The 23,947-nt window shown below is 47.8% G+C and overlaps 1 protein-coding gene across 3 annotated transcripts in view; it reads left to right on the top strand.

Annotated features, from left to right (window-relative positions):
* The window catches only part of ACVRL1 (activin A receptor like type 1), a 59,789-nt gene extending 46,392 nt beyond the window's left edge, over window positions 1-13,397 (top strand). The window contains exons 10-11 of one of the 3 annotated variants that reach the window (XR_014544586.1): window positions 10,631-11,367; window positions 12,480-13,397. Coding sequence is in view for 1 of the 3 variants with exons in the window: in XM_083599309.1 (XP_083455435.1) it covers window positions 10,631-10,765 (135 nt within the window). In the remaining 2 variants the exon portion in view is untranslated. Of the gene's footprint in view, window positions 1-10,630; window positions 12,108-12,445 lie in introns of those variants that run through there. The other 2 variants (XR_014544587.1, XM_083599309.1) reach the window with 2 other exon arrangements.
* The last annotated feature ends 10,550 nt before the right edge of the window (window positions 13,398-23,947 follow it).

Genomic DNA, 23,947 nt, shown 5'->3' with positions numbered 1-23,947 from the left:
AGAAAGTAAAATCTCTCACTGCCTCCATTTCTTCCCCTTCTATTTGCCAGGAGATGATGGGCCCAGTGGCCATGATCTTCGTTTTTTTGACTTGGAGCTTCAGACCATATTTTGCGCTCTCCTCTTTTACCCTCATTAAAAGGTTCTTTAATTCCTCCTCACTTTCTGCCATCAAGGTTGTGTCATCTGCATATCTGAGGTTGTTGATATTTCTTCCGGCAATCTTAATTCCGGCTTAGGATTCATCCAGCCCAGCCTTTCGCATGATGAATTCTGCATATAAGTTAAATAAGCAGGGAGACAATATACAGCCTTGTCGTACTCCTTTCCCAATTTTGAACCAATCAGTTGTTCCATATCCAGTTCTAGCTGTAGCTTCTTGTCCCACCTAGAGATTTCTCAGGAGACAGATGAGGTGATCAGGCACTCCCATTTCTTTAAGAACTTGCCATAGTTTGCTGTGGTCGACATAGTTCGCTTGCTGGTACCCTTCCCCAACCTGCTGTAACAGTGAAGCCAAGAGTTCTCCAGGCACACTGCAGAGTATGCAAAAAACAAAGGACCCAACAAAGGAAAGGGCAAGCAGGAGAAGCTGCAGTTTCTGGATCAGCAATTTTTAATGGGCTGAGCAGACCTCTGACATGAAATTGGCAAAAACCTTGAGTTCAAACTGTGACACTGGGGTAGGGAACCTGTGGCTCATCAGCTGTTGCTGGACTCCAGCCCCCACCATCGCTGACCATTGGCCATGCTGGCTAGGGCAGATGGGAGTCCCATAGCAGTTGGAGGGCCGCAGCTTCCCGAAACCTGTTGCCCCAAGGCAGATCTGGTTTAGGCAGAGCATTCTGTGTTGTGTATGTTACAAAAATTGGGTGCCTCCCTTTCTCTCTGCTGAGTTGCAGCAAGATTCCAGGGGGTTCCAGGCATTCACGCAGGGTCTGTGGTCCTTGGGAGAACTGAGACATGGCGGAGACTGTTGTTGCTTTAAGAAATATGATTTATCCACCTATTTACATCTTAAGTCTCCATGGAGTCCAGCTCTTACAACATGCTCATTTCAAGATGGGCTTGCACCCCACAGCAGTGCAACCCTAGAATCCAAGGTATCTCTGCCTGGCAGCCTTCAGCCAGCCTGCCCAAGATGGATCCCAGTCTTTCTTCCTTCTTCCCAGCAACACTTGCTCAAGACTCTCTTTTCCTGTCACCTCACACCCAATTAACTCTGGCAGCCTTCCAAACCCCCTGTCTCTGTTCACACCTGGGGCAAGGGGGTGGGGACAGTTCTCTTGCATTGCCAATGGTCCTCAATGGCCCTGTATTGTTTCTTGATGGCCCTAGCTTGGCGAGGTCATTGCTGTTTTTTTGCATGAGCTAGCCCAAGAATTCCTCTGCAACTTGCATTCCTCCCTTCACATCCCACATACTCAAAATCCTATCATTTATTAATTTCTGGGGTTTTGGGTAGTATCCCCCTCCCAAATCTATAATACAGTATGTAGATTTGCAATCACCCTATGGCATTAGGATGCAACATTTGCATCCCTGGTGATCTCCACTTATCTTTCCTGTTAATTAAATAAGGAAATTCCTTGCTGTGAAGATAAGAATATGAATCTGTGTGGGCGTTGCTGGGTGGAATCTCAGGAGCTCAGAGGGAGGATGACCAGGACTTTGGGTGGTCAGGAGATAAGGCTCAAGCTCAGAGTGGTTCTGCCCTCCACAGCAACAACAACAACGAAACAACAATAATAATAAAAATTTATTTAACCCCCCCCCTTCCCGGTTCAAAAACCGGGCTCAGGGCAGCTAACAACAAATTTAAAACACTTAATTGTAAAAGCAGCATAAAATACAATATAAAAACATGAATAACAATAAAATTCAAAAATCACTTTAGGGGAAATAAGCATTAGATAATCTCCAGGGCTAGCTGGCTGAATTGGTCCTACTTGGGCCAGCGAGGAGGCCAGGGGAGAATTAGCTGTGGGGTCTCAGAGCAGGTAATCTTCATAAAAGGGGAGGGGGAGGGAAGAGAAGGGAAATAAAATTCAAATTAAAGACCAGGCAGAATAGCTCTGTCTTACAGGCCCAATGGAAGGAGGTTAAATCCTGCAGGGCCCTGGTCTCATGGGACAGAGCATTCCACCAGGTCGGAGCCATCACTGAGAAGGCCCTGGCCCTGGTGGAGGATAGTCTGACATCCTTAGGGCCCAGGACCTCTAAACTATGGTTATTCATGGACCTTAAGGTCCTCTGCAGGGCATACCAGGAGAGGCGGTCCCGTAAATACGAGGTTCCTAAGCCACAAAGGGCTTTAAAGGTCAAGACCAGCACCTTGAACCTGACCCTATACTCCACAGCAGAAGAATTAAAAGTGCACACACTGTGAATACATGAAAACCAGGATTTGGTTGCTTTGTGCAAGTAAGAGATGGGCAACCTCCAGGATGCTATTGGACTCCAACTTGCATTAGCCCCAGCTATCATGGCCTATCTAGGAACACGGGTGGCGCTGTGAGTTAAACCACAGAGCCTAGGACTTGCCGATCAGAAGGTTCGTGGTTCAAATCCCCGTGACAGGGTGAGCTCCCGTTGCTCGGTCCCAGCTCCTGCCCACCTAGCAGTTTGAAAGCACGTCAAAGTGCAAGTAGATAAATAGGTACCACTTCGGCGGGAAGGTAAATTCCGTTTCCATGCGCTGCTCTGGTTCGCTAGAAGTGGCTTAGTCATGCTGGCCACATGACCCAGAAGCTGTACGCCGGCTCCCTCGGCCTATAGAGCGAGATGGGCACCACAACCCCAGAGTCGGTCACGACTTTACCTAATGGTCAGGGGTCCCTTTACCTTTACCTTTATCATGGCCAATGTTCACGGACAGCAGGAGTTGGAGTTCAACAACTGCTAGCATCACTGAATCTCAGCTTTCCTCTGGAAGACAGGGCATGTCCCCAATTAGCAACTGGTTTTCTTAAAGCAGGGCCCTATTTTTAACTGTGCAAAGATGGAAGGGCCAGCAATATTGGCTCTGCCGACCCTTTTGACTCTCCAAAAGCCCAACAGAGACAAAAGGACTCTTTCAGCCCCTGGTATAAAACACAGCAGAGGGACTGGCAAGAGCTTCTCCTCTGTATTGTGTATCACAGCAGCTCCATCTTAATCTGCCCAAGCCTCGTCCTATGAGCTAAGGAAGTGCTAGACGATAGTGACTGGCCCACTGAATGGGGATTTGAACCCAGGTCTCTCTGGTCCAAGAGCCTCTAGGGCTATTCTCATGGGGAAGGTGGGATTAAATTGCTATTTGCCTATTTGCAGTAGAGATAACACCTGAGATGCAAAATGAAAGGAGGGCAGGTCCATAGGTTGGGGAGCCCCAAGCCTATCACTTGCCTGTCCCTGGGAATGGGGGAAACTTGCAGATGTTGGACTCCAACTCCCATGGGTCCTAGTTTGCATGGCCAATGGTCAGGGATGATGGGAGTTGTAGTTCAGCAACATTTAGCAGGCGAAATCCCTGCCCTAGAGTATTCACAGTCCTGAGATCCCATATCCTCAGCAAGCTAGCTGACAGGGAACTGCCATCGGCTCAGGGGCGAGAGGGGAAAAGCCGGATGGATTACAGAGAGCCCCCAAAGATCGTGGGAAGCAGCACCTCCTCAGCGGAGGAGAATAGCCACGCCTCTAGTGGAGAGGAGATGCAGGGCTCGGGGGAGGCGAGGCGGTGCCAGGACTCCTTGCCTGAGCAAAGCGGGGAGGAGAGAGGTCCTCCGTTACCCACGCCTTCCTTGCGCAGTAGGCTTCCGCGCAGAGAGGGGAGGCGCAGACTGGGCGTCAAAAAACTACTCTGCTGGGGAAGGTTTAAGGACCGCCCACTCTCAGATTCGGCCAGTGAATGAGCAAGACACGGAATAGAGGCGCTCTGCATGGTGAAGGGTTTTTTTGCACCAATAACAAGGCTTTACGGGACACGGGTGGCGCTGTGGGTTAAGCCATAGAGCCTAGGACTTGCCGATCAGAAGGTCGGTGGTTCGAATCCCCACGACGGGATGAGCTCCCGTTGCTCGGTCCCTGCTCCTGCCAACCTAGCAGTTCAAAAGCACATCTAAGTGCAAGTAGATAAATAGGTTCCACTCCAGCGGGAAGGTAAATGGCGTTTCCGTGCACTGCTCTGGTTCACCAGAAGTGGCTTAGTCATGCTGGCCACATGACCTGGAAGCTGTACCCTGGCACCCTCGGCCAATAAAGCGAGATGAGCGCCGCAACCCCAGAGTCGGTCACGACTGGACCTAATGGTCAGGGGTCCCTTTACCTTTTAACAAGGCTTTACAACAGACCAGGGAGGCATTTGTCTTATTGCTCTCGAACAACCCCCTGATACCCATAACACTAGCCTATAAGGGAAACGTTTCAGCTTCCTATAGCATGGAATTATTTTTATAAAAAAAATCACAATGTGAACAGATTCACACATCCACATTTAAGGTGCCTGCAGGAGATAGGCTAAGTGAGTGTGGCTTGAGGCTTTTCACCCATGAGAATCTGGTAAAGGAATTGTGTGTCTGCTTCCTTATGCGGACAGATCCAGATTTTTCGTTGCAGGACCGCATTCCACCACCCTTCCCTGAGCTTTGTTTAGATTTGTTATCATGGTGAAGCAGTTGTATAACCCTTCCACCACACACCCAGGAGGAAAAAAATGCAAGTGCTGCCACCAGTTCTTCCTGCTTTTTCACTGTGAACAGACACAAAATCTGCAAACCTAAATGGATCAGGTTCAACATGGGGATTTAAAAAGTGTGTTGCTGTTCTCTTTGTACGCTTCGGACCAGAAGTGTGAACTGAAGCTGTGCAACCCGAGAAACGCATCTTCTTAGGAATACAAATTGTTGTTGGGCTTCTGTTAGAGTAAGCATGAATAATATTGGGCTGCTTTTTTTTAGAATGGTCATATAAGATTGAAGAGCAGACAGATGAAAGGAGCAGGGTTTGCACTGGGTTTGAGGGGGACTTCAGCAAAGGGCCTTTTGGTAAGCCCAGGTCGGCTTTCCTGTCAGCGACAAGCCCATAGCTGTCAACTGTCCCTTATTTGGTGGGAAAGTCCCTTATCCCAGCACTGTGTCCCGCTGCTGTCCCTTATTGATGATGTCCCTTAAATTTCCCGGGTTTCAAAGGAAGCAGCTTCTCTCCCTCCCTCCCTGCCGGCCAGGGAGGAGGGAGGCTCCAACTGTGTTGCTTGGCTGCGTTGCTCACCCAATAAGGAGTCTAAGAACGACTGGGGGGTGGAGCTTGCATGCCTTGTGCTGATCAAATCGGCCGCGTTGCCTGGGGACTCGCCTTTGCTCAGCGCTTCCCAGCGGAGAGGTGACGGTGGTTTTCCTTGCTGCATCCCCTTTGCTGGGTTGCTGCACTGTGGGAACCACCGCTTGAGGCTTCGTTTGGCTGCTGGCTGGGTTTTCTGCCTTTGGCTTGGAGGGGCTCAGAAGTTAAACATACCTGTGTTGGGAAAATCCCTTATTTTGGCTGCTGATCCCTTATTTTGGAGGCTGCTGGTCCCTTATTTTCAAATCTGGAAGTTGACAGCTATGGACAAGCCACTGACAGAAGACTGGCAAGGCTGCCATCAGCACTGGGTGGACTGAGCCACCATTTTAATTTCCCACCGTTCTCCTGAGCATTGCTTTGGCAAATGAGGGGTGGGAAACAGAATGGCACCAGGTGCTGGGGGCCCAGGGAATATTAGTACTGATGCCAAGCCTGTAAAGGAACTTATTGTCATGCAAACTAAAACCAACAAAGAGAAAATATGTCCCAGCAAAAGAAGAAAAAAAGAAAAATTGGGATCAGAACATAAGATTCTACAAAGTAATATGATATAAACTAAGTATGTGGAAATTTTATAGCATGAACAAATTAACACTAACAAAACCTTTAAATTCTCATTTTAAAAATGCAACTCAGCCTGAGCATAACTAAACCAAATGCAATTCGGCTATAAGTCTTCTTCAGTGGTCTATAGACGTACAGAACATAAAACATATACCAAAAAAAGAGTTTAAAATGAATATTTAAAATGTTATGCCAGTGTTAATTTGCCTGTATTCATGATATAAGGCTTTCATGTGATTAATTCCTGCTTTGTGGCATTTTTATGCTCAGGTCCCAAGAAGTTATTTTCATACAATTCATTCTTGCACAATAAGGACAACATATATCAAAGTATCAGTACACTCTTGAGTCGTTATAGCAGATCCAGAAATATGAGAGAAAAAGCCATCCAAATAGGGTATTGAATGAATATATGAAAGAGGGGTGGGATCCAGAATGGGTTACGAAAGACCTTTTCCATACTTATGACCATCCAAGGCAGCATAATCCACAGAAGAAAGCGAAAACCATAACTCTTTCTGTTCCAAGGCTTGGCCTGAGTTGGTAGCAGTGTTTATCGCCAAGTGTTCATGTGAGATTTGGGCAACTGCAGATCGCATCTAAACAGCAGAGAAAAAAGGGGGAGAAATTCAGTTGATCTTCCATTTACCGTAGTTTGGTCTGGGTGTTCATCAGTATGCAGATGATACCCAGCTCTACCTCTCTTTCAAATCAGAACCAGTGAAGGTAGTGAATGTTATGTGTGAGTGTCTGGAGGCGGTTGGAGGATGGATGGTGGCTATCAGATTGAGGTTGAATCCTGACAAGACAGAAATGCTGTTTTGCGGGGACAGGGGGTGGGCAGGTGTGGAGGACTCCCTGGTCCTGAATGGGGTAACTGTGCCCCTGAAGGACCAGGTGCGCAGCCTGGGAGTCATTTTGGACTTGCAGCTGACCATGGAGGCGCAGGTTAATTCTGTGTCCAGGGCAGCTGTTTATCAGCTCCATCTGGTACGCAGACCGAGACCCTACCTGCCCGCAGACTGTCTCACCAGAGTGCATGCTCTAAGTTATCTCTCACTTGGACTACTGCAATGCGCTCTATGTGGGGCTACCTTTGAAGGTGACCCGGAAACTATAACTAACCCAGAATGCGGCAACTAGACTGGTGACTGGGAGTAGCCACCAAGACCGTATAACACTGGTCCTGAAAGACCTACATTGGCTCCCAGTATGTTTCCGAGCACAATTCAAAGTGTTGCTGCTGACCTTTAAAGCCCTAAACGGCCTCGGCCCAGTATACCTGAAGGAGCGTCTCCACCCTCATCATTCAGCCCAGACACTGAGGTCCAGCTCCGAGGGCCTTCTGGCGGTTCCCTCACTACAAAGAGTGAGGTTACAGGGAACCAGGCAGAGAATCTTCTCGGTGGTGGCGCCCGCCCTGTGGAAATAAACAACTATCTGACTTTTAGAAGACATCTGAAGGCAGCCCTGGTTTGGGGAAGTTTTTAATGTTTGATCTTTTATTGTGTTTTTAGTATTCTGTTGGGAGCTGACCAGAGTGGCTGGGGAAACCCAGCCAGATGGGCAGGATATAAATTATTTATTTATTTATTTATTTATTTATTTATTTTTATTTTATTTTATTTTATTTTATTTTATTTTATTTTATTATTTTATTTTATTTTATTTTATTATTTTATTTTATTTTATTTTATTTTATTTTATTTTATTTTATTTTATTTTATTTTATTTTAAAGAGGTATACTCCACATTTCAGTTTAATGCTCTCATAGGCAGATTACAAACAACACAAAAGCCATGATAGCTCCCAGATCCCCTCTGGGCAGTGTGACTCTACAGAGAGTCAGTGAGGTGTGGGGTGGACATTTTATTTCCAGCTCCCTGGCATTTTTGCTGTTGCTGTCCATATGGGACCCTCACACACACACACACACACCCCAAAGTATGCTGCTATGTATGGATGTCTGCACATTGTTCTCACTTTCCAACACCCTAGACTGAATGCTTAGAAAGCTTCCAAGCAGTTCCCCCCTGAGAATTATTGGATGTGTAGAGAGATGGCCCCAGTGCTGCAGAGATGGCATCAATTACTCTGGCTCGCTCAGAAAAAAGATATTTCTGTCCGCATCGGTTAAATTGAGAGTCTCCCTCAGTCTTCAGAGATCCAACTTCCTCACGCAGACTGAGCCACATTTAACTGCCACTTCAGCTGGAACCCTATTTGAAAATCCCACACACACCCCTCAGCCCCTTCCCTTGGAATACAGCCTCGTGTAAATTAGTCTCCTGGCTGCTTTTATAGGTGTAATTTTTCCGGACCTCCCCTTTTCCTGTCTGCAAATGAGAGGCAAAAACTGTTTCTCGGAATGCAGAAACCTGCTTGTGTGCTGAGTCGCACTATTAGTCCATGTGCCTCTACTCTAACTTGAAGCGTTTCAGACAGGAATGTATCTCAGCCATGCCTGGAGCAGCCAGTTCTGAACCTGGGACCTTTTAAATAAACGCAAAACGTCTAATCATAGGTTTGTAGGATCCTATCATTGCTAAAGTTTCAGCCCAGTGCCAGCAGGTGGCCAGGTTGGGCCTTGGGCCTTGGAAGAGCTTCTCACTCACCCAGCTTCCAACATATATAAAAACATAATAAAACATTACACATTAAAAGGCTTCCCTATACAGGGCTGCCTTCAGATGTATTCTACAGGTTAAAAAGTTACTCATCTTCTTGACATCTGATGGGAAGGTGTTCCACAGGGTGGGTGCCACTACCGAAAAGGCCCTGTGCCTGGTTCCCTCTAGCTCCACTTCTCACAGTGAGGGAACCACCAGAAGGCCCTCAGAGATGGATCTCAGTGTCCGAGCTGAACGTTGAGGGTGGACATACTCCTTAAACAGCGACCAAGCACAGTTTCCATCTGCCATCTCAATTTTCCCAAAATACAGTGTCCTGGCCTATTGCTCTATGAGACGTGACAAGAACTGGGATTGGCGTCGCCACCTAATTTTATCTAAAATGAAATGCTGCGGTAATTTGGGAGTTTCCCACTCAGGAGAAACATTTAAAGCATTTTGAGAGAAGAAAAAAAAGGTTTGATGTGACTAGCATACCACTCAAACCAATTTAAGTGGGGCATCCTGGAATTATAGAAACCTTTCTTGGCTTCTGATTGGATCCTGGAATGTCTCTTTTTGTTTTTGTTTTTTGGTCCAGCACTCTGGTGCAAGTCAGCTGGTTCGCGCCAGAACGCTGGACCAAAAGATGTTCGTTTTTTTGTCTTGACCTCTGGCGTGAGTCATCTGGTTCCTGCAAGAGCTCGGGACCAAAATAATAATAATAATAATAATAATAATAATAATAATAATAATAATAATAATAATAATAATTTATTTATTTATTTATTTATTTATTTATTTATTTATTATTTGTACCCTGCCCATCTGGCTGAGTTTCCCCAGCCACTCTAGGCGGCTTCCGCAAAGACAAAAAATACACTAAGATGTCACACATTAAAAACTTCCCTGAACAGGGCTGCCTTAAGATGTCTTCTGAATGTCAGGTAGTTGTTTATCTCTTTGACATCTGATGGGAGGGCGTTCCACAGGGTGGGCGCCACTACCAAGAAGGCCCTCTGCCTGGTTCCCTGTAGCTTTGCTTCTCGCAATGAAGGAACCGCCAGAAGGCCCTCGGCGCTGGACCTCAGTGTCCGGGCAGAACGATGAGGGTGGAGACACTCCTTCAGGTATATTGGGCCATGGCTGTTTAGGGCTTTAAAGGTCAACACCAACACTTTGAATTGTGCTCGGAAACGTACTGGGAGCCAATGTAGGTCTTTCAAGACCGGTGTTATGTGGTCTTGGCAGCCGCCCCCAGTCACCAGTCTAGCTGCCGCATTCTGGATTAGTTGTAGTTTCTGGGTCACCTTCAAAGGTAGCCCCACGTACAGCGCATTGCAGTAGTCCAAGCGGGAGATAACTAGAGCATGCACCACTCTGGCGAGACAGTCTGCGGGCAGGTAGGGTCTCAGCCTGCGTACCAGGTGGAGCTGGTAGACAGCTGCCCTGGATACAGAATTGACCTGTGCCTCCATGGACAGCTGTGAGTCCAAAATGACTTCCAGGCTGCGCACCTGGTCCTTCAGGGGCACAGTTACCCCATTCAGGACCAGGGAGTCCTCCACACCAGCCCGCCCCCTGTCTCCCAAAAACAGTACTTCTGTCTTGTCAGGATTCAACCTCAATCCATTAGCCGCCATCCATCCTCCAACCGCCTCCAGGCACTCACACAGGACCTTCACCACCTTCACTGGTTCTGATTTGAAAGAGAGGTAGAGCTGGGTATCATCTGCATATTGATGGACACCCAGTCCAAACCCCCGATGATCTCTCCCAGCGGCTTCATATAGATATTAAAAAGCATGGGGGAGAGGACGGAACCCTGAGGCACCCCACAAGTGAGGGCCCAGGGGTCTGAACACTCATCCCCCACCACCATGAAAATAAAATGAGCGTCCCAATTTGGATTACCTGGACGATGGAGGGTATGGATTAGTGAAATTTGGGAGTGGTGGGGAAGAGGGTTCCACGCATCCCTAACCAACGTTCTACATATACAGGATTCTGATCATGTAAAATTATACTAGAGGAAAGCCTATAGTAGTTGAATGTTGCAGTTGTTCCTGTGTGAAAATAATATTCCTCCTCCTCCCCTTTCTTTCTCTCTCTGTCTCCCCTCACCCCTGCCTCCCAGACTTTGTCCGCCCTGGCCAAGATCATGAAGGAATGCTGGTTCCAGAGCCCCCCAGCCCGACTCACAGCTTTGAGGATTAAAAAGACACTGAAAAAACTCAGCGACTCCTTCGACAAACCCAAACAACACTCGTAACTGCAGGGACCAGCTCTGGGACCAGGGATCAAATTTCTGACTGTTTGGCTGGGCAAGAAAGTTCAAGGTCACTTCTTCCACTTCCAGTGTGCTAGTCCTGGCCTCTGTCTGTGGCTGCAGCAAACTTTGTTTGAAACCTGGCCAAGAGGATTTGGTCTAGAGCCCCCCTGGCTGGGATCGATCCTTTGCAGGAGAATTTCATGGAACAGATGACTTGCTTCGGGCGTCTTTAATTTGTTTTCTCTAGCAACGAAAAGAGGGGTGAGCGGGGGGGGAGGGAGAAGAAACACCCACTTCTCCGAGAACATGCATTAATATAAATACCCCCTGGATCTGTAACCTGACGCCAGCCCGTCTCGCCACCAACGCCTGAAAAATGGGGAGGGATCCTGCTTGGAAAGAGCACAGCTGTTCTGCCGAAGGGCCTGCTACCTTGGAAACACCAGTTTAAGGGCCATTCATAAGCCAGTATTTAGATTGGGCCTATAGGATCTCTGTGTGTGTGTTCTGTCTGCATCACGCATATGTGCCTACAAAAGGAAAGAGAGAGCAGAAGAGGCACAGACTTGCAAGAACAGGAGTACAGTGGTACCTCGGGTTAAGTACTTAATTTGTTCCGGAGGTCCGTTCTTAACCTGAAACTGTTCTTAACCTGGAGCACCACTTTAGCTAACGGGGCCTCCCGCTGCTGCCGTGCCGCTGGAGCACGATTTCTCTTCTCCTCCTGAAGCAAAGTTCTTAACCTGAAGCACTATTTCTGGGTTAGCGGAGTCTGTAACCTGAAGCGTATGTAACCCGAGGTACCACTGTAGATTCACACGCACATGTAGACAATTGTTCTATGCCACCGGAATTTAAGCCTGGGGTGTATAGACGTATATGAGCATGGAAGGCTGTCTGAATGGTTAAAGGTAAAGGGACCCCTGACCATTAGGTCCAGTCATGACTGACTCTGGGGTTGCGGCGCTCATCTCGCTTTACTGGCCGAGGGAGCCGGCGTACAGCTCCCGGGTCATGCAGCCAGCATGACTAAGCCACTTCTGGCGAACCAGAGCAGCGCACGGAAACGCCATTTACCTTCCCGCCAGAGTGGTACCTATTTATCTACTTGCACTTTGATGTGCTTTTGAACTGCTAGGTGGGCAGGAGCAGGGACCAAGCAACGGGAGCTCACCCCGTCATGGGGATTCGAACCGCCGACCTTTTGATCGGCAAGTCCTAGGCTCTGTGGTTTAATCCACAGCGCCACCCGCGTCCCGTCTGGATGGTTAGGAAGAGGCAAAAGTGTTATTTTCTCTGCGTTGCATTGAAACCCAACTCCCGTACGACAAGCCCTACAAAATAACCCTGGGTGTGTGCAAATTTTTTAAAAAAATTAACACGATCATGTTGCCAGTATGAGCAAACAGGTGAGCTCCGTCAATTGGGATAAGGTCTACATTCCATTATAATGGGCACTAGCAACTCCCTGGCCTCATCCTTCACCCCCAGATGCTTCCCAGATAAAATGTGTTGCCTTGGACAAGAAGGGCTCTGCCTGCCTGTACAGTGGTACCTCGGGTTACAGACGCTTCAGGTTACAGATGCTTCAGGTTACAGACTCTGCTAACCCAGAAATAGTACCTCGGGTTAAGAACTTTGCTTCAGGATGAGAACAGAAATTGCGCAGCCACGGCACAGCAGCAGCGGAGGCCCCATTAGCTAAAGTGTTAAGAACAGTTTCAGGTTAAGAACGGACTCCGGAACAAATTAAGGTCTTAACCCGAGGTACCACTGTACTTCCAAGCTGGGTTGCAAAAGGGAAATGCTTCCTTGCACCCCTGGTTTGAATTCAAGCCATGACTGTTAAGGAAGAATCAGGGGCTCATTTTAAGGGCACTCCTGATTCTTCTTCCTTTCAGCCACACCTTGAAGCTTCCAGGTGTCATATGTGATGTCAGGTCCAGGAAATATAGGTTTGCCCCAAACAACCCGGTGAGCCAAGCTTAGAAGAAGAAGAAGAGTTTGGATTTGATATCCCGCCTTTCACTCCCTTTAAGGAGTCTCAAAGCGGCTCACATTCTCCTTTCCCTTCCTTCCCCACAACAAACACTCTGTGAGGTGAGTGGGGCTGAGAGACTTCAAAGAAGTGTGACTGGCCCAAGATCACCCAGCAGCTGCATGTGGAGCAGCAGAGACGCGAACCCGGTTCACCAGATTACGAGACTACCGCTCTTAATCACTACACCACACTGGCTTAGAGGCCTGGCAGGGCTGTTTGCACATTGCATACACTGTGTGCATTAGTTTTCCTGTGCAGGATCAGGCCTGTGCACATGAGCAGCTTGCAGACGGGATGCCCTGATGCATGTAACACTGCCAATTTTGGGGGGATGGAATTGGGGTTGTCCCATTTTAATCCAACTCCAAGCTGTATTGTCACCCCGAAAGAATTAATCTCCCTTGCCATTCATCCTTCAGAAACATTTATTCCCGCTCAAAATATATCCACGACAGGGCAGCTGAGTTAAACCTATGTGAAAGACATGTAAACTAATTTCACACAGAAAAAACCTCAAGTTGCTTCAGAAATGTAATTATTTTGCACGGAAATGCGTTTTATATTTATTAAATTTGTACCGGAAAAAAAGCACCCACAAAGTTTGTCATTTTGTACAAGCCGCATTATTTTTGCTGAAAGAGGAAAAATTGCAAGGGGAATTTTCTATGGGGGGGGGCGGTCATTGACAGTTGAAATTACAGGCTTTTGTTTGGGAAGAAAGAAAGCAACTGAAGGTAATCAAATGTTCTGTCATGGGAAGGAGCACAAAAGAACGGAAAATGGCAGAAAGGGTTCAAAAAAGAAATTTTCTTAATAACATGGAGAAGACAAAAATAGAGCTGGATCTCAACGTAGGGCTGTTTAAATCCCATTAAGGCTAGTGGGAGTTAAGAACTCTAATTGCTGGTTTGTAAATAAATCCTTCTCCACTCACCTATGGCAAGTAATGATTCCCCAGTGAAGCCCTACAACGGTTCCCTATTTCTTTTAAGTTGCAAATAGCCAACAGGGATGTTTAGACAGGTGGACTAGTTAAAGTAAAAAGGTGGGCTTGTACACTTTGCAGATATATTTGCCAAGGGACAGAGACATGAAAGCAAGCCTATAGCTGAGCTGGAATTTGAAGTTGGGATTCCCTCTGTCAGACACATACTTTTGAAATGTTTCTATATTTGGGATTAACCAGCGTGTACTGTGACACATCAAAGTTAGTTTCACTTCTCTTGGAAATTATGTGCCACTTTTCATGCAGTATATTTTTACACGGATGTGTGCATGTGTGTACATGGAAGGGGACAGGCCCCCCACAAGTTGATGAGCACTGCCATTCAAATAGTGTGCGTGCACTGTGTCTTGTGATTGATTATGTGGGCTACGGATTACCTGTCCCCCCCTATTTTATTCAAGCTGGCACCCATGTGCGTGTGTGTGTAATCAAAGTATACACCTAAAAATGTGAAATGTGCAAACAAGTTTTGACAATTATGTATATTGTGCAGATATAACCACCAAGGACTCAGCGCTGTGGGTTAAACCACAGAGCCTAGGGCTTGCCGATCAGAAGGTCAGCAGTTTGAATCCCCGCGACGGGGTGAGCTCCTGTTGCTCGGTCCCAGCTCCTGCCAACCTAGCAGTTCGAAAGCACATCAAAGTGCAAGTAGATAAATAGGTACCGCTCCGGCTGGAAGGTAAACGGCGTTTCCGTGCACTGCTCTGGTTCGCCAGAAGCGGCTTAGTCATGCTGGCCACATGACCCGGAAGCTGTACACCAGCTCCCTCAGCCAATAAAACCCCAGAGTCGGTCACGACTGGACCTAATGGTCAGGGGTCCCTTTACCCTTTACCTTTTTACTGTGCCCTGTGTGTCTTCTTCTGCTGCTGCTGCTTCTTCTTCTTCTTCTTCTTTGGTGATCACTCCTAGCCGAGTAAGATTGTCTTCCATAAACATGGTTTTAACAATGAGTCCATAAATGACTGTGGAGGCCAAATCTGGATCCACACGTCCTTCCACAGTGGAGACATTGGTTTCCAGGCGGGAGTTGATCACGGTGTGGATTTGCCAAGCGTGCCTTCCTTAGCACGTTTCTCCCTTGCGTCCTGAGTTCGAGTGTCTTCAAAACCCATTACATCTTTGGTAAAGGCTGTTCTCCAATTGGAGCGCTCGCAGGCAAGCGTTTCCCGATTGTTGAGTGAGTGTGACCCGTGTAAAATGGCATCGACTCCTAAATCCTTACATTTGGAATCTGCTGACTTGTGCTTCAATCCCGGTGTGAGTGAGGGCTCCAGTGCTCACCGAGATTTCTGCATCCGGTTCACATGCATAAAGAAAAGCGGGTTTGCTTTCTCCATAGAAATGAATGGGACAACCTGTGAGCATGTAAACTGCAAGTGCAGCCTGGAACACAAGTGGGGCTAAAGATTGGGGGAAATTTCAGCCTCCAAGCATAACCAGGGTGGGAATAGCGTTGCTAAATTAAGGAGCTCACTCCTGCAGGTTGGCCACTAACTTTGATGGGTCCCAAGGAGGACTAGACAAATTCATGGGAGATAAGGTCATCAATGGCTACTAGCTATGATGGCTATGCTCTGCCTCCATGGTCAGAGTCAGTATTGCTTCTGATAGCCCCAGCTGCCCAGTCCACCAGGAGGTCCAACACTTGCCCCGTCCCGGGCACTGGCAACCCATGCTACACCACTGGAAGAGGGCCTTGCATGCCGAAGGTGCTACATTCAATCCGCAGCGTCTCCAGGTGGGGATCAGAAAGACCCCTGCCTACCACTCTGGAGAGCTGCTGCCAACTCCCATCAGCCCCAGCCAGCATGGTCAGAGATGATGGGAGTTGTAGTCCAGCAACTTTTAGAGGGCAACAGACTCCTACCCCTGTAGCGTGTAATACTAAACTCCAGTCTCCCATGCAGAGCATTGGCCTGACTCCGTATAAAACAGCTTCCTATGTTCCTAAGAGCTCAAAGAGCTACAATAGTTTGCAATCAGCAATCAGCTAGCTATCAAGGCTGTATGTGCATCCAAAATATTACGGCTGGCTCCACAATTTATTTGCCTAGGAAGTTCTGAGTTCCCTGTGGTTATGGCTGGATGCTTTTATCAAGTGGTGGGTGAACAAATATTTGCACATTAAGGGCTCCAGCTCCAGCTCCGAAAGTGGAGGTTAAGCTGAGCCACAAGATAGCAAACTGATAAACCTAAGGACATTGGGATGCTATGTCATGGTGTTCCTTCTCCTCCCAAGCGTTTTTCCCATTCTAGTTGCTAGCTTAAAAGACGCCTGCTTCTTGGGAGAAAAGCAATGACAAACCTAGACGGCATCTTAAAAAGCAGAGACATCACCTTGCCAACAAAGGTCCGTATAGTTAAAGCTATGGTTTTCCCAGTAGTGATGTATGGAAGTGAGAGCTGGACCACAAAGAAGGCTGATCGCCGAAGAATGGATGCTTTTGAATTATGGTGCTGGAGGAGACTCTTGAGAGTCCCATGGACTGCAAGAAGATCAAACCTTTCCATTCTGAAGGAAATCAGCCCTGAGTGCTCACTGGAAGGACAGATCCTGAAGCTGAGACTCCAATACTTTGGCCACCTCATGAGAAGAGATGACTCCCTGGAAAAGACCCTGATGTTGGGAAAGATGGAGGGCACAAGGAGAGGGGGAGGACAGAGGACGAGATGGTTGGACAGTGTTCTCGAAGCTACCAGCATGAGTTTGACCAAACTGTGGGAGGCAGTGGAAGACAGGAGTGCCTGGCGTGCTCTGGTCCAGGGGGTCACAAAGAGTCGGACACGACTAAATGACTAAACAACAACAACAACAAGTTGCTAGCGAAGATATTCCCCCCCCCCCATACCCCATCGGTACAGCAGCTCTGCTGCATATTAATTTTAATCAGAAGCATGCAGATGCACATCAATAACGTGAGTGTAATAAAGCTGTTGGGGCTGTGGTCTAAACCACTGAGCCTCTTGGGCTTGCTGATCGAAAGGTTGTTGGTTCAAATCCCCGCAACAGGGTGAGCTCCCGTTGCTCTGTCCCAGCTCCTGCCCACCTAGCAGTTTGAAAGCACACCAGCGTGAGTAGATAAATAGGCACCACTGTGGCGGGAAGGTAAACGGTGTTTCCGTGCGCTCTGGTTTCTGTCAAGGTGTTCCGTTGCGCCAGAAGCGGTTTAGTCATGCTGGCCAGATGACCTGGAAAGCCGTCTGTGGACAAACGCCGGTTCCCTCGACCTGAAGTGAGATGAGTGCTGCAACCCCATAGTCACTTTTGACTGGACTCAAAACTTCCAGGGGTCCTTTACCTTTTCTTTTCTTTTCTTTTTTACCTTTATCCAAAATGGTTCTGATTGGGGAAAAGTAAAAATAAATAATTCTATGTGCTGGAAAAGAGCCCTTCTGTGGAGACTGTAAATTCAGGGAGAAATCTGAGATTCGGCTATATGTGGATAGGAAACCTCTTGTCTCCATATCTACTGATGCCCATACTACCAGAAGTGTGCTAAATTGTGGCTTACATCAGATCAGCAAAAACAGTAACAGTCCCTGCTGTCTTATTAGATCAGGGACTCAGCTATACCGCTGCAAATGAAACATTTTAAGTGTGCTGTGAAGTGCATTATACAAATGCGACACTAGATAGCAATGGTGAGCCATGGCAAATTCAATATATTTTTCACAACTTTTTTTTTTTAAGCATTTTCTCAACGTTTTTTAATATGTGTCTAGATTCCACCTGAGGATGCGGCTGGCGCTGTGGGTTAAACCACAGAGCTTAGGACTTGCCGACCAGAAGGTTGGCGGTTCGAATCCCCGCGAAGGAGTGAGCTCCCGTTGCTCGGTTGCTGCTCCTGCCAACCTAGCAGTTCGAAAGCACATCAAAGTGCAAGTAGATAAATAGGTACCACTCCGGCGGGAAGGTAAACGGCGTTTCCATGCGCTGCTCTGGTTCGCCAAAAGCGGCTTAGTCATGCTGGCCACATGACCCGGAAGCTGGACACCGGCTCCCTCGGCCAATAAAGCGAGATGAGCGCCGCAACCCCAGGGTCGGATACGACTGGACCTAATGGTCAGGGGTCCCTTTAACTTTACCTAGATTCCACCTGAGTTGCCCCAGCTGCTCTGGGTGGCTTCCAACATACGTATATTAAAAACATAATAAAACATTAAACAGTTTTTTAAAAACTTCCCTGTACAGGACTGCCTTTAGATGTCTTCTAAAAGTTGTATAATTATATATCTCCTTGGCTCAGGGGTCAGGTAACTTCATACACTCCAATATTTCTATGATGAAAATAGGGACACCCTAAGGAAAAGTAGGACATTCTAGGATCAAATCAAGAAACTGGGATGGCTTCTGTAAATCTAATGACTCCTGGACCCAAGTTGTTCAAGAATTTGTATATCGGTGCAAGAGCCTTGAACCTGGCTCAGTAGCATACAGGCAGGCAGTGTAGATGTTTGAACAGAGGGATCGCATGTTGTCGGCCATTGGTTCCCATAAAGAGTCTAGCTCCTGTGTTCTGTGCTAGCTATAATTTCCGAACCAAGCCCGAGGGAAGCCCCATGCAGAGTACATTGCAGCAATCCAGATTTGAGGTTACCAATGCTTGGACCCTAGGGGCCAAATTATCCTGATGCAGATTTCTGAGAATCTCAGCTTTCATTAAAAAAAGAAGCAGCAGCAGCAGAAACAGCCAGTTTTCTACATCAATGGCTGCATACATACATACATACATACATACATACATACATACCCCGCCTGGGCTTCCCCAGCCACTCTGGGCGGCTTCCAACAAAATACTAAAATACAGTAATCCATCAAACAGTAAAAGCTTCCCTAAACAGGGCTGCCTTCAGATTTCTTCAAAAAGTCTGGTAGTTGTTGTTCTCTTTGACATCTGGTGGGAGGGTGTTCCACAGGGCGGGTGCCACTACTGAGAAGGCCCTCTACCTGGTTCCATGTAAATTGGCTTCTCGCAGTGAGGGAACCGCCAGAAGGCCCTCAGCGCTGGACCTCAGTGTCTGGATAGAATAATGGGGGTGGAGACGCTCCTTCAGATATACTGGACCGAGGCTGTTTAGGGGTTTAAAAGTCAACACCAACACTTTGAATTGTGCTCGGAAACAATGTAGGTCTTTCAGGACCGGTGTTATATGGTCTCGGCAGCCACTCCCAGTCACCAGTCTAGCTGCCGCATTCTGGATTAGTTGTAGTTTCCAGGTCATCTTCAAAGGTAGCCCCACATAGAGCGCATTGCAGTAGTCCAAGTGAGAGATAACCAGAGCATGCACCACTCTGGTGAGACAGTCCGCAGGCAGATAGGATTTCAGCCTGTGTACCAGATGGAGCTGGTAAACAGCTGCCCTGGACACAGAACTGACCTGTGCTTCTATGGACAGCTGTGAGTCCAAAATGACTTCCAGGCTGCGCACCTGGTCCTTCAGGGGCACAGTTACTCCATTCAGGACCAGGGAGTCCTCCACACCCGCCCACCTCCTGTCACCCAAAAACAGTACTTCTGTCTTGTCAGGATTCAGCCTCAATCAAATCTCACTGGTGAACTGAGTAAGACCTTCCAAGCACTGAGGGACAGGGCTACAATATCTGTCCCTCAACACAGGTTAGCAGGAGCAGAACAAATTATGCACAATCAAGTAAACATCGGTAATGGGCAAAATGCAAAATATTGCTTTCCGGATGCAGAAACTGGATTTGTTTCAATGGGTGGGGGGAGGGCACATCTTTTTGTGAAGGGCAAGGTTGGGGAACCTGCAGCTGTGGCAAAAAGTTGGCCTACAAAGGTCCCTTTCCCCATAGTAAAGGTAAAGGGACCCCTGACCATTAGGTCCAGTCGTGACCGACTCTGGGGTTGCGGCGCTCATCTCGCTTTATTGGCCGAGGGAGCCGGCGTACAGCTTCCAGGTCATGTGGCCAGCATGACTAAGCCGCTTCTGGCGAACCAGAGCAGCACACAGAAACGCCATTTACCTTCCCGCCGGAGCGGTACCTATTTATTTACTTGCACTTTGACGTGCTTTCAAACTGCTAGGTGGGCAGGAGCTGGGATCAAGCAACAGGAGCTCACCCTGTCATGGGGATTCGAACCACTGACCTTCTGATCGGCCAGCCCTAGGCTCTGTGGTTTAGACCACAGCGCCACAATTTAGAGCTTTGAATGTACACACATCACATTTGCAGCCACTGGAAATGCCAAGGCCATTGTTTGAAGCAGAACAGCCCATGAACTCGCATGCCCTGCATCGCCCGGGTGCTTATCAGCCAATTCACTTCTTCTAGAATTTAGGAGTTTCCTGCTGATAACAGAAGCAAACATAGCCAGAAGAAGAAGGGTGGGAAAGCAGATGGAGACGAAATAATAACTTAGGCCAAATTTTTTTGTTGAAATGACTCCTTGGTTTGATTTTCTGATAAAAGTCCAGATGGTGCAATGACATTTCCTGGAATATGTGATTTCCCCCCTCCCCCTGTCACTGATTCCAGTAATGTTGCAAAACATTAAGAAGTACACAAAATGGAAGTGACCTATTAGATATTCAAACCCTTTCCATAAGCCAAACTTTAAAAACAGATTTGGAAAACATATTTTTTCCCCTTTATAAAAAATATTTTGGAGGGGAGGAGTAAAACACAACTAAACCTGCAGTTCCTTTCACAAGACAGCTTGTTACTTTGAGAGAAGGCAGCTATCTCACACAGAAAATGAGGACCGGAACTGAAAGGGAGCTGGTAGGCTAGGATAGAGGACTATGAAGTCTTATTAGTGTGTTTGAGGGAACTGAAAGTGTCTGAGGAACCACATGCCCATGATGGGAAGGACCCAGAGGCAAAAGCGAATGGGATAACCACTGTAATTTTTATTTCTTTCTCTGCTAGTTTCTACACACAATTTCACATCTGTCTCTCTGCTCCATGCAGGCAAGTAAGAGTGTATCATCATCAGACTTCAAGGACACTCAGGGTGCAAAATAGGGCCAGTGAGGGGGGGTGGCCTGGGGGAACTTCCAAGGGCCAGACAGAGTCCTGGAGGGCCACATTCAGCCCACTGGGCTGAGGTTCCTCACCACGACTGTAAAGCAGCAGGATGGATGTACGGGAGTCTCCCCACTTAACGCACACTTGACTAGTGCACAACCGCACAGTGCTGAGAAAGGATTCAATCAATCTATTTAAATGACCAAAAGGCGCAAAACAGCAACAAAAACCAGCCCGAAAAGAGTAGGAATAGTGCAAAAATGGCACAGAAAGAGCAGTAAAATCCCAGGAGCCTTTGCAACTGCAATCCCATCAGCCTTTGAACCGGATGTTGATGCCTGTGGAGAATCAGAGTTTGCAAAAGGAGGTTTGGAGGGAGCGACTGTGGTGGATTTTTGTGGATTTGGGGCAGAGTTTTTGGTGTTTCCCAGTACAGGTATATGTGCGGTACTCGGGAACATAACTGCCAAGTAAGCAAAGAGGTGCCTGTAGTTCCACAGGCTTGCAAGGAGAAGGGCCTGCATGAATGGAACATAAAGCAAAGAAGGTGCACATTATGTTTCCCTAAACCCTGTTGATACCAGGGTCCTGTGCAGAGGCAAGGATGTCTCCCACTAATGGTAATCTCCTCCTTGCGCCTGCTGCATGTACAACTGTCCTCCATCACTCCGGCTGTCTCAACATTTCATATCCCTCGCCCTCCATAAAATGTCCTAGTGGCCTGCATCAAACAGCTAACATAGCATCTTCAGTGTGGTCATAATCAGCCTCCCACTAGACAAACAAGCAAAAGCAACCCCACTGCAATCATTTGATGCTTGGGATGCAAGCTCCTGAGGGCGAAGACCAGTAGCTTTGCTTATCTTAACTCAGGGGTAGGCAACCTAAGGCCCAAAGGCTGGATGCGGCCCAATCGCCTTCTCAGTCCGGCCTGTGGACGGTACGGGAATCAGCGTGTTTTTACATGAGTAGAATGTGTCCTTTTATTTAAAATGCATCTCTGAGTTATTTGTGGGGCCTGCCTGGTGCTTTTACATGAGTAGAATGTGTGCTTTTATTTAAAATGCATCTCTGGGTTATTTGTGGGGAATAGGAATTCATTCAAAAAAAAATTCAAAAATATAGTCCGGCCCCCCACATGGTCTGAGGGACGGTGGACCGGCCTACGGCTGAAAAAGGTTGTTGACACCTGTCTTAACTCATAAAGGACCATTACACTGGTGCTGGAAAAGAATTAACAATAAAAATAATAAGCAGACAGAGCTAGGGCTAGGTTACTCTGGGTTAACACCCAATGGGAAGGGTTACAGCTGGGCTGACTAAGCTGTGGCCCCAGGGCCGTCTTTACACGCGGGTGCAAGGGGTGCAGGGCACCCGGGCGCCGAATTCTGGGGGGCGCCAGGTGCCCACCGCTGAAGCCGCCTAAGCTCTTAACTATCTATCTGTTATGAAATATTAAATAATCTTGTTCAAGCTAGAAAAACAAGACACATATATACCTAGGTATTACCAAAATGTATACCTACTGTTTCACTAAAGGACTTTGTGCGCTCATTTACCAAAGCCAAGCCGCTTGTCATTCACAATGGCATTCTCAACTGCACTGTGCATGTGAAATTAACTCTTGCATCAAAATACTATGCTGCATGGTGTCTGACATAAGCATAGGTAAAGGTAAAGGGACCCCCTGACCATTAGATCCAGTCGTGACTAACTCTGGGGTTGCAGCACTCATCTTGCTTTACTGGCCAAGGGAGCCGGCGTACAGCTTCCGGATCATGTGGCCAGCATGACTATGCCGCTTCTGGCGAACCAGAGCAGCGCACAGAAACGCCATTTACCTTCTCGCCGGAGCGGTACCTATTTATCCACTTGCACTTTGACGTGCTTTCGAACTGCTAGGTTGGCAGGAGCAGGGACCAAGCAACGGGAGCTCACCCCGTCACAGGGATTCGAACCGCCGACCTTCTGATTGGCAAGTCCTAGGCTCTGTGGCTTAAACCACAGCGCCACCCGTGTCCCTTTGACATAAGCATAATGAAAGTTAATTTGGGGGCTAAACTAAATTTGGGGGCGCTGGGTGGCTCTTTGTATCCCAGCAGCGCATATGCTAAAGACCCCACTGTGTGGCACTCCAGGCTTCTTCTCCCATGAGTCCCAGCCAGTGTGCTGAATGTGATACAGCATCACCGCAGGGCCACAGGTTCCCCTACGCTGGGTAACAAGGAAACTCTGGTATTGCTCGTACAGCTTCTTTAGGGAAGCCTACCTCCCCCCTTGGACATGGGTGGCGCTGTGGGTTAAACCACAGAGCCTAGGGCTTGCCGATCAGAAGGTTGGCGGTTCAAATCCCCATGACGGGGCGAGCTCCCATTGCTCGGTCCCTGCTCCTGCCAACCTAGCAGTTCGAAAGCACGTCACAGTGCAAGTAGATAAATAGGTACCGCTCCGGCGGGAAGGTAAATGGCGTTTCCGTGCACTGCTCTGGTTCACTAGAAGTGGCTTAGTCCGGCTGGCCACATGACCCGGAAGCTGTACGCCGGCTCCCTCGGCCAATAAAGCGAGATGAGCGACGCAACCCCAGAGTTGGCCACGACTGGACCTAATGGTCAGGGGTCCCCCCCCCTTTACCTTACCTCCCCCCTTGTGGACCACTCATCTAGCTTATCTCCTCTTTGACTATGCTGAGCCAGCAAAGCACTGTGGCTACGGACAAATGTTTTACTGTGACAATAGTGGAGGGACAGGGAACAAATTCATTTTGATGAAGTATTGCCAACTTCTCTCTGAAACGCTTCCTCCTCCGTTCATTCCAGGGAGATTTCTCATTTTCCAGCGATCCCTTATTTCCACTCTTTCTGCATCTCTTGGCAAGGCTGCTGCAGCTGGACACGATCTCTGCTCCTTAAGCTCCGGAGAGGCCTGGTGTAACTGTGTGCAGGAACACAGGCAGACAAGGAATTCCACAAGTGAATCATGAGCTGAGCCTTCAGAGAGAATTTAAGATGGGGATTTTCTTTTAAGTCTGGAATGCAACTGCTCCATAGTACACATGGTCCCCAAGAGACCACTAGCACAGTGTGTGCGTGTACCGTAGCTGGAAAAGGGAGGAATGGCACTTTGACTTTCTGTTGCAAC

This window comes from Podarcis filfolensis (genome assembly GCF_964270895.1).
Source record: "Podarcis filfolensis genome assembly, chromosome: 2".
Lineage (NCBI taxonomy): Eukaryota > Metazoa > Chordata > Lepidosauria > Squamata > Lacertidae > Podarcis > Podarcis filfolensis.
Note: the sequence above shows the minus strand (reverse complement) of the source record. Positions and strands in the feature narration are given on the sequence as shown.